This window comes from Sciurus vulgaris, assembly GCF_902686455.1.
Source record: "Sciurus vulgaris genome assembly, chromosome: 1".
In the NCBI taxonomy this organism is placed as follows: Eukaryota; Metazoa; Chordata; class Mammalia; order Rodentia; family Sciuridae; genus Sciurus; species Sciurus vulgaris.
In genome coordinates, this window is record NC_136461.1 from 120,458,892 (window position 1) to 120,470,452 (window position 11,561).

Here is an 11,561-nt window from a genome sequence, read left to right on the forward strand (position 1 = left end):
ACAGTCTAACCCACGCCCTTACATAATAATCACTCTATCAGTAATGTATAGAGCATGCCCCATGTGCCATGCTCTGTTCTAAGCACTTCACCATATTAACCCACTTGATACTTACAAGCACCCTTAAGACAAGTATTAGTAATATCTCCATTTTATAAGTGAGGAGGTTGAGACAGAGAGGTTTCGTGATGTGCATGAACCAGTAACCAAGGAGTGGTCTGAGCTAAGAATCAAACTCAAGTGTATGCACATAACCTGGACTCTTTGTTAATTTTACATTTAATTTCTGTGAAATATGCATGACTAATAATTTGCTTATTTTTTTAATTTAAAAAAATTTAAAAAATATTCTGGCATTAAAAAAAAATACTTCACTGCACCACCATGTCCCTTGTGAATCTTCCTCAGCAGGTTTATCATATAGTTTTCCCATTCTGATGGAAAGATTAGCTCACTTAATGTCTGTGTCTGTTGGAAGACAAAGGCAAGTATGAAGCTCTCTAGGTCTTGGATGGAACATGGTGTTTACAAGGCAAAGGTCACAGTCAATTTACTTGAGCTTACTTTTATGGTTTATACTCCTCCCTTAACTATAAGCACAAAGAGGTCTCATTTGCAAAGTCTGAGTGGCTTATTATATATCCTGAAGACAGCAGCTTGATTTCACAGATGGTCACACTTACATCACACCTACATACTGTAAAATAGATTATGATATAAAATAGATTATGCTCAGACAGTGGTCAGTGCTGAGAAATTTCAGGGAAACTACAGAAGTATTTTTCTGTGTTTTATAGTTTAGGGGGTACTCAAGAGTTATAACACTAGATAGAAAACATTTTCCTAGTCTATTGAGTTTCATGTTCATTCAGAAAATGACCGTAAGTATCTGATTCTCTAATCTCTTGGCCTCCAATGACAAATTTCATCTGGTATATCTGGTAAAACCTGCCTACAAACAGTCCATAGTGTCTTAGTTTCACTTATATCAATCTGTATTCTCAGAATAGTATGGCCACCTTTAGATTTCAGTGATATAGCATTATTTTATTATGAAAATCAAGGTCTTGAAATATATTTTACAACTAGTTTCCATGAAATACTATACATGTGTAAAATTCCACCTGGTTCTCCCCTCCACGTGAGAGAGAACTTAGTGTCTAAAAATAGAAGGGAAAGGATCACTGCTGGCATTATTTCTTGAAGTCTCATTTTTCTGTACCTGGGAAAAGAATGTCTATCCGTACCCAAGGATGCAACTTGTATAATCCCTGTCTTCATCTCTTTCTGAGTGACATTTACTTTGGGAGTCCTGGGAGTTTCCATTTCTTTCTTTTAGATTTATTTCTTTTGGACCCAAAGTGGGTAACTGTTCAGGTCAAGACAGAAGTAAAAAGTATTAAACCCACTGACTTTAATGTGAAAATCCACCAGGCAGTTAGCACCTGCTATTGAGTGCTCGTTCCTAGCTGACTCCTGTTCAAGGTGACAGAAGGAAAAGGACAGAGCTGACACTCTCTTGGCCCTAAAATTCTAGAAGAAAAAGGCAAAGACTTTTCTCTCTTCTCTCTTATTTCTGGAAATATTTGTAAAATGCAAGCAATTAATGTGCCACCAGTACCAACAATACTGTGTGATTATGGGTTGAGAAGTTGTCCCCTGAATTGAAGAAAGAAATTTATAGAACAGGAAGGTAGACTAATTAGATTAATGATTTCCTATGTGGATTATGGACTCCTGGGAATCAAAGGAGTTTTTGCATGAGTATTATGAATTCACATGCATTTCAATCTCAATGTATAGATCCAATGAATAAAAATTCCCCCCACCTCTGTTTTTATCTAATTTATCTGTTTCTCTGGTCCTGAGTTTGAGCTCTTTTAACTAGCTTGCCTGAGTTCAAATCCTAACTCTTCTAGCAACTACATGTCTTTTAATAAAGTACTTAACTTCTTTATGATTTAGTTTCTTCCTTCCTAACCACACAGAGTTGGTAGGAGGAGCAAAGGAGATAAGAGCTATTGCACACTTAGCCTTGAACTTGGTCTTTAGAAAGAGATCAGTATCTATTAGGTACATATACACTATGAGCAGACATCTTTCATCTTTTTATATTGGTTTTATAGAAGATAGGAAGAAGCTAGCATATGGACCCTTCTGCTTTCTAATTTTGGAGGGCACAAAGGCCAAGCCACTTGTAGAGGCTGAACCCTGATCCCTCCTCTGCCAGCCATGTTCCAAAACACACAAGTCCTTGTCAAAAGCATCTCACTTAGAAACAAGCTGAGGACATCTCATAGTCCACAGGCCCTATAGTTCCTATATGGTCATTTGAATTTTATTTCTCCCTTGTTACAAACTGAAATGTATAAAGACTTCTGAGAACCAGAAGGTCAAAACTGGGGCACAATGATGCTGATATGTATTGAGTAATGTGTACCCGATTCAAAAGCCTGTAGTAAGAAATGAGATTGAGTTACCCTGCTGATTCCATGGAGCACGTGTTCTTGATGTAGACAAGAAACCAGAAGCTCACTCCACCCAGATAGTGGAAATAAAATTTAAGCAATATCTTTTATGCATATATAAGATAAAAAAAAAAAAAAAACAGCAGGTGCATCAACTTGTTCTGCCAGGGTTCTGTGGAACTCCTGTTTAGTCTTAGTGTTCATGTGCTCCTTCTTAATTCTTGTTTTGTTCCTTTGGCTTAAAAAATAAGCTTGAAACCCAAAAGGAGAAGAGGAACTTCTGTTTATGGTAGGAGTTTTATGCTTTGGGAATTAGGGTAGGACTTTTTCTTTCTCAGCTTCATGTTGTTGATTTTTCTTTAGTGTTGAACAGGTGAGTGATACAATTTGTTTTCAAAGCTTTAATGAACTGCTTTTGCTGAGCCTGTTAAGTCCTTGCTGTTACTGCTTCCAAAACACTTCAGTGCTAACTCTTAAATCTTATACTAGATCTAACTCTTAAATCTTACACTAGAACTAGTACTAGTACTGAGCTCACTTCAACTCCATCTAAGGAGGAGCTTCTTGGACAGTGTGCAGACTTCAGAGAAAGCCTTTAAATAGACTGAGTCATAGAAAAGTAACTGCCTCTGAAGGACATTTTTATTGTAAGACCACTGTACTAAGAAAAAGGAAACCCAAAACCCTGGGAAAATCCTTATCATTGTGGTAATACAGGATCTGTCCAATGAAACATCGCCCTCTGATAGCACCTCAAACCTCTGTATTTCTCACTTCCCCCTTGTGTCTTTCCATCGAACTTTCCATCCTGTATTCCTTCCTGATCCTGCTATTTTCTTCATAGCTACAGAGAGGATTGAGATTACTTAGATAAATTAAACTGGCATAAGATACTGATTATCATCAAGGTATAAAAAAAGTAGGTTTCTGATTTCCCTAACCCAGTCAAAATTCATATTTATCCTGAGTCCTTACCAAGTAATAATAAGATGTATTTATTAAACATCATTTTCATGTCAGATGCTATGTGATGCATTTTACATCCTTATTATCTCATTAAATCTCATAATAAAGCCATAATCTAGATACCAGTGTTGTCCCTATTTTACAATTAAATGTCAGTTATGTAAATGTTAAGAGCATTTGATTTTGGCTCTTGAAACACCCACAATTTGTACTTTTCAAAATAACTTTCTGCTCTGTTTCAGATTTGTCACTAAAACATCGCATGTCCTGCACCAGGGACACCAATCTTTCTTATCTGACACACTCTATTTATGAATATTTTTAGCCCTATATTCTCTCATTCCACAGAAAGTTGAAAGTTTTGCATAGATCTCTATGTGACTAAAGTGACTTTGGGTTTAATTCAAAGGCTTAATTCTACAGCCTCTGAGGAAGCACATGGCATAACTGAATGGTGCCTCATTGACTTCAGCTAAGGAAAGGGTTTAAGCACACTGTTACTGCCTACTTCAGAATTTTGGCAAATATCAAATTAATGCTGCATGTGAAAAAAAAAAAAAAAACCTTTGTAAATGACAATCCACAGTAGATATTTGTGCCATTATCACCTCCAGTATCAATTCCAGATCCAAGAAGAAGGTGACCAACACTGACCTGGAGCTGAAATGTCAAAGAATTGGTCAGAGGGATCATGAAGAGGAAAAGAACTGATGAGGATTTAAAAGACAAATGGTGTTCATACTGGATGGATGATTATAAAGTTAAAAATTGACCAAGTCTAGGGAAGAAAATAAAATAAACTTAAATGCTTAGAACCCTATAAGTGATGGTTAGCATCTTCCTCCCTGTGTTATAGGCCAGAACAGGACTCAGTAGAAAATTCTTTGAAAATATCTCTGGTTTGATTGGTCAGTTAGGAGATAATCAGTGAATCAGATGAAAATATATATCATCAGGAAATTAAGTAACAAGATGAACCCCCAAAAGAATTTCAGCAATTCCTGGTCAAACAATGAAATATGCTCAAGCAGTATATTATAATGATTTACAGCTTGACTCTGGAGTTAGATTTTATGTGTTTGAACCCCAAATTATCCATTTCCTAGGTGACAGCCTAAAACAAGTTAGTTGCTAAAGCTTTCTAAGAGCTATTTTTCCTATCTATGCAATGTAGATAGTAGTAGGACTTAACTCATAAACTTCTGTGAGAAATAGATGAAATACCAGATGCGTTTAGATAGTGCCTGGCATATATTAAGTATTCAGTAATTGTTGCTTGATTCTGTTCTCCCCTGCACCCCACTTACCAAAGTTGCAAACAAAATTGTTAGGTATTGATTGATAGTTTAAGGAAGTTCTGTGACTCTACCTATGCCTGTCTCCCACCAAATTCCAAATGTGCTTATGGAGGTTTATGGGGAGTGGAATAAAGGGGTAAATATAAAATTTCTCAGTTCAGAACAACCCTGAATATTATCTCTGGAGAAAGAGACAAGCCCAGGCATCTTTGATGAGTTAACTAGATATGATGCAGAAAACATTTCCTTCTCCTTTTTGGTTTCAAGCCTATTTCTGAAACCATAGTTCTTGCCAGCCCAGCCGGCACCTGGAGGCGTAGAGGAGATGGCGGCTACTATGGGAGGGTGTGCCTCACTGTGCATAGCATTGCTATTCTTCTGTAAGTAGAGGTTCAGTTACCCCACCTGGAGGGACCCAAATGGATCTAGGAAGCAGCGGGGAGGAGAGGGGAACTTTGACTATTTTGGTGGTAGTGACCTTTTCAAGGACATGTATAAACCATGAGACATTTCCCAGGACACTGTAGTAGAAAAGCTAGAAAGCATAGGAAACTGGCTGAGCAACCCCTGAGGGGAAACCAAATTAAGAGCCTAGTTCCTTGCAATCATTCAGGCATCTCCCAGACTACAAGATTTCTACCAAAGGAAGGAAATAAAGGAAAGAGAAGAGTTCCTTCTCCCCATGGCTCAGATTCCTGAGATGTTTAGCCCTCCATAGATGTAGATCTCATCCTCACGCCCAGATCCCAGCATTGTGGAGTCCCAGAAGACTGGGAATAGATGCTAACTTGTCCTTTCTGGACTTTTGCAGCTCTGACTGGCACACTAACAGGTGAGTCCTTTGTCCTGTTCCCTCAGCATTCCAGTGTGTCTGGGTATCACTCTCCCCTCACTGTTTGCCTGCATCCCTTCACTTTTGCTAATGGGTGTGAATCTGCCACTCCTTGGCCAACCCACTTCCCAGCTCTACCTTATATTTTCCTTTTTCTCTCTCCTGTAAAAGCTCCTTATTCTCTCAAGTCATGTCCTCTTTTTAAGCCAAACCCCATGTCAGTTGCACATCTACATGTCTCAACCTCTCTTCTAGGTCTTTTTGCATACACTCATTCAAATTTTACTTTATTTTATTATTATTATTATTATTGCTTTTTTTATAATTGAGAATGCTGAAACTCAGGTTAAGTGACTTGCCAGAGGTTACACAGCTAACAGAGGACTGGATCTCACATCCTTTGGGTTCATGTTCACTTCTTTGACTATATCACCCTTTTGTCAATACCATCTAGCTACTTCCTTAGCCTCTGTTCAAATTTGCATCACATCCCTTTGCTCCTGGAAGATATTTAAGACTAATTGTCTTGGTGACTCTCACTGCCTTCCAATATTGACCTAGTTTTTGCACTCTATATACACTAGCAATTAAATAGCCATAAAAAGTTGGAGCTTGGAAAGACCTTATATTTCATCTACTCTAATATAATTTTTGTTGTTGATTTGTTTTATTTTTGTACTGGAAATTGAACCCAGGGACACTTAACCACTGAGCCACATCCCCAGCCCTTTTGGTTTTTATTTTGAGACAGAGTCTAAGTTGTTTAGGGCCTTGCTAAGTGGCTGAGACAGGCTTTGAACTTTCAATCTTCCTGTCTCAGCCTCCTGAGCCACTGGGATTACAGGCATGCATCACCATGCCTGGCTCTAATATGTTTGTACATCCATTATTCCTACATTCATTCACTCAATAAATATCTAATGAACACTGACTATGTAGCAACCATTGTGCTGAGCAATGGTCAAGTATGAAAAGAGATAGCAATTTTCATTTGTAGATACTGAAGTTCAATTTAAGAGAATTAGAGTGAGTTATCCCAAGTCATATAGTAAAAAAAGCTTGTTTGTTTTTTGTTTTTAAATCTCTTGTGTCCTGTCCCCCTAGGTTGGGAGTTCCCTGAGATCTTTATAGTGTTTCCTCCATTTTCTAGCACTTCCAGGGATTGGGACAGTCTTACCACCAGTAATACAAGGATATGCTGACAATTGATTGACTGTTGACATGTTTGTGTTTTGAACCTGATTGTTTTTTCCTTCTGTATCTCTTTCCATAATTTTATCTTCTTGAAGGCACTCAAAAATCTATGCTGACCTTGAACCCCCCATGGAATAGAATTTTTAGAGGGGAGAATGTTACTCTTCAATGTAAAGGGAACAATTCTCTTGAGGACAGCCGCACTATGTGGACCCATAATGGCACCATTTTGGTAGTGACAACTTCATACTTGAACATTGTGAATGCCACCTATCAAAACAGTGGGAAATACACGTGTAAGAAACAAAATTTTTACAAGAGTAAACCTGTGTACTTGGAAGTGATCAGTGGTAAGTTCTAAGGATTCAGGAATAGACATCTCCCATGTGAGGAATGAAGTTGGGAAGAATGGAACCTGGGCTTCTTATTCAAGACTGCTCCATTTCTCTTCTACCCTGCTTCCTTATGCCCACCCTTCTACCCTCTTTCAGTATTCTGATCTTTTCACAATATTATTCCTCTACTCGATTTTCCTCTGTGTTTAGTACCTAGACACAGATGTATATTATGTTGGCAATTGGCATGATGAATATATAGACATTACAAGGAGATCTGTATCTGGAATAGGATCAGAAAGTTTGATTTAAAGATTTTCCCTGAATAATGCATGTGCCATTGTCTGAATATTAGATTTATTATGAAAGGTATCTGCATGTGTTCCTCATGTCTTCTGTTGTTACTCAAAAATAATTCTTGTGTTTGTTTCATCTTTATCACTCTCCTCCTGCCAAGAATTAGCACACAACATACTTAGGCATATGCGGGTTAATCAGTAAGTGTTGGATGAATGAAGTAATGATTTCCTTTGGGTAGATAAGTTATTGTTATAGTTTATATTTTTCTCTGGAGTGAAAAGAGATATTTTAACATATATATGCAAATTTGAAATACAAGCTAAAAACAGTGTGGAATAGCTTATTTCCTTGTAATAGATTCTAGGAAGTGGACTGTGGATGTAGTTCAGTGGTACAGTGTGTGTCTGGCATGTGTGAGGTCCTGGGTTCAATCCCCAGTTAGTAAGAAGAAAAAAAAAGATTCTAGAGAAGACCTCAAAGATTTATCCTAAATAAAATATACTTGTACTAGTTAACCATATTCCCATTTGAAATTCTTTCATGAATGCTTTTAAATTCTTATGATGACATTAGTCATAGAACCTGACTCTTGTCTTCTACTGACTCATTGTTGACAAATATTTGTTGATTACTCTCCAACTCCAAGGCACGGCACTGTCAGGCAATGGGGATAGAAAATAAAACCAGACATGGTGGCTGACCTCCAAAAACAGAGCTAAATGGGGAAAAGAACATTAAATATAGAATTATGCAAATAATTCATTAAAATTGTTATACATGTTTTAAGGAAGTTTTGAGGCCAACTCTGATAGCAACAAACTGGGAAGCCTCTATAAGGTTAGAGAGGACAAAATAGAGTCTCCTAAGCTACAATTTTCTGGGAAGAGTGTGTTTAGTTTCCCTTTTCTCTATAGAATTGCCTGTAATAGATCTGAAGGGATTCTGGGTTTCAGTCCTTCCATGTAAGAGTTCAGCAGAAAGGTATGACTACAGCTTCGGTCTGACTATTCAGGAGAAAAAAGTTTAGAAAACAGTATGTAAACATTATTTTCTGGTTACTTTCACTGATCTTACAAGTCAAGAAATGGATTAATGATAATCCATGGTTTCTGACATACACTCTATGCATGACCCCTGTTATCTCTCTCTGTCTACATCTCTGTCCCCCAATCCGAATTCCCTTTCTTCCATTCACTTTTAAATAAATAAGATAATGAATGTTTTTCAGACTGGATGCTCCTTCAGGCCTCTGCTGAGGTGGTGGTAGAAGGGGAGTCCCTCTTCCTCAGGTGCCATGGTTGGAAAAACTGGAAGATCAGAAAGGTGATCTACTACAAGGATGACACGGCCCTCAAGTACTTCTACGAGAACCGCGAGTACTCCATTACAAATGCTTCACTTAACGACAGTGGCAGCTATCTCTGTAAGGGCCTACTTCAGAAGCAGCTCTGTGTCTCTGAGTCCCTTCAAATTACTGTAATAAAAGGTGAGTTGGTAAAGGAAAAAGAAATAGTCCACAGCAGGGAAGGAAGAGAGAACATCTGAGCCTGAAGTGTCTGTAGCTTTTAGAATGGGATCAGCTGTGATAGGTAAGAAAGGCTACTAGATTTGCCACGAGGAGACATGAGACATGGCATGCATCTCAGTCACAGATTCATTAGTGATAACTGCCCCCACCATGGGATTTTTATGAATAATGTGGTCATATTTGTTAAAAGACTTCGTAAAAAAAAAAAAAAAAAAAAAAAAAAACAACAACTTTGTAACCTGGAATTTGCTGTTTAGATTTTTATTTTGTTGTTGTCTTTGGCATAATCATAATTATGTCTAAAAATGTCAAAAGTCAGAATTAAGTTCTGATGGCAGTCACCTGTTAAACATGGGACCGAAGTGCTGTCTAATGGCCATAGAACTACTCCAAATCTTTATTTTATCCAGAGGTCATGCAAGAAATGATAGGTTATTGATTAAGAAATAAGGCAGACCTAACAGGTTGTGAAGATTATTTTGATCTCAAATCGATTTGTTGCTCCTGAGGAAAGAACTTATATTTAAGATTGGGATTTTAAATATTTCAGTTTTAAATATTCCAAATTGAAAGAGAGTTCCAGTTTGAAGGAAGAAACAAAGGATGCGAAAAATGGAGGAGTTGATTCTAGCTTACAAGGTCTAGGAAATGAAACCACCCGTCGGTATGCCTGTATCCTGGCTCACAACAACTTACCCCGCGACTTAACATTGTGCCTGTGCCTGTACCCTAGAGGGAAAGGCTTGAGGGACACAGAGCTGGCAGCTGAGCTGTCTTCATGCCTGTAAGAAAAACAGCCCTTTCCAGACTTTATACACCAGGAGGAAACTAAAATATTCTCCTTGAAAGGTGGAAATTAGATTTTTCCCCCCCTTGGCATGTTCATAATTATGTCCAAAAAAAATGAGGCCAAAGGTCAGAATTAAATCCTAGTGGCAGTTCTCTGCTAACGTAAGAGCAAAGTGTTGTCCAATTTCCCTGGACTTCCATTATCCTCATGTGTAAGTTGTGGGGTTGGTCTAGACTCCACTGAAATCACTTGAAGAATTTAAAGAGAGACTGGTGTCCCTGTCTTACCTTTTTAAGATTCTGGTAGGACTGGTTTTGTGTGAGGCCTGGGCGTCAGTAGTTTTAAAAGTTCTTTCAGGTATTAATTATGTGTAGCTAGCATTGAGAACCACTGGTCTAGGTGATCTCCAAGTAATTTCTAGCTATAATATTTTGCAGCTTTAAAATTCCAGAATAACCACAAAATCAGTATTGTGTAAATAAAATCACAAAGTTAAGAAATAGTAGAATTGGAAGGCATTATGACCACTCCAGTATCTCTGTTTTACCCATGCAAGAAACCATGGTTTATTGATTAAGAAATCAGGCACTGATGAACCCTAGTTTCATTCTCTCCTTCCTACTTCCAAATCATATGTGGATGCTGGTCATGTCAGATCCAAGAAAGAGGTCATTTTTCCAATGATCTTCTCATTGGTCACACTGGCTAGAGGAATGGCTAGACAGGGATTCTTAGCAAATATTTAGCCCTCTTTAAGTTTCCAGGGAGTATAGTCTGTGGAACTTAATCCCCCAAGTGCTTTTTCTCTGTTCCTTAGTACCATATTATGCTAAAGATGATAAGGAAGCAAAACTCTGAACATGATTTTTCAAGTTCTAACCTGAATCTAATATGTTTCTTGTTGCATTTGTGTTATATACAGCTCACCAAACCAAGTATATGTGGCTGCAAATTATTATCCCATTTTTGGTGGTGACTTTGTTTGCTGTAGACACAGGACTGTTTTTCTCCATGGAGCAGCAGTTTAAACTTCTCTTGAAGATTAAGGAAGCTGAAAAAGGCAGCGAACTTGGGAACCCACTTCCTAAGCCAGACCCTGAAAAGAATTGATGTCATTGCTTAGGAGACAATTTGCAACAGCAATATTTTACTGCATCAGCAATTGTTTCTCAATTGTCAGACACAACTTACAATGTACATGTAAGTCTATGTTTGAGGATTTTCAGAATTATTTCATTAAACCAACTGCAACTGGTTGGCATGTAATAGTTAAGTGCTCAATAAATATTATTTAAATAATTGGAATAATAAGTATATTCATTTACAGCATTTATAAAAGAGAAGTACAATTTGAATAGAATAATTATGAAACTATGTAACATGATGCTTCTAGGGATTCTTGTTCATTTGCTTGTTTGTTTTCTTCCAGAATCAAGAACCATAAAAATATAGATTTAAAAGTTCTCTCTTGACCATTGTAAGTATGAGCAAGCAATTAGAATATGCTGTTGAGATTGATGCTCCTCACTTTGGTCATTTCTTTCACTGGCTCTTCCATGTATATAAATTCCTGTTTCAGACCTGTGTTTATCATCTCTTTCTTCCCATTTTCTTCGTCATACTAATACTTTCATTTTCCAAAAGGAATGTGAAGCATAGAGTTAGAACTTGAATATCATGTGGATTTACAAAACACACCATTTGCCAAGAGGTCTTCTCATTTTAATACATATAAAATATTTTCTCTCAATGCCAGAGAAGAAGTATGTAATACAGATGTTTAGAAGAATTCATCCCAAATTTGCCCTTGCGGTATCCTCTTGTCACCTCTGATCTCTTACCAAATGAGT

At 37.5% G+C, this 11,561-nt stretch overlaps 1 protein-coding gene across 1 annotated transcript; it reads left to right on the forward strand.

The window, feature by feature from the left end:
* The first annotated feature begins 5,034 nt into the window (after positions 1 to 5,034).
* On the forward strand, positions 5,035 to 11,022 carry FCER1A (Fc epsilon receptor Ia). The gene is made up of 5 exons (XM_079102561.1): positions 5,035 to 5,112; positions 5,544 to 5,564; positions 6,854 to 7,108; positions 8,622 to 8,879; positions 10,634 to 11,022. Exons 1-5 carry the CDS (start codon positions 5,058 to 5,060, stop codon positions 10,819 to 10,821), a joined length of 777 nt encoding a protein of 258 aa, XP_078958687.1. The 5' UTR covers positions 5,035 to 5,057; the 3' UTR covers positions 10,822 to 11,022.
* The last annotated feature ends 539 nt before the right edge of the window (positions 11,023 to 11,561 follow it).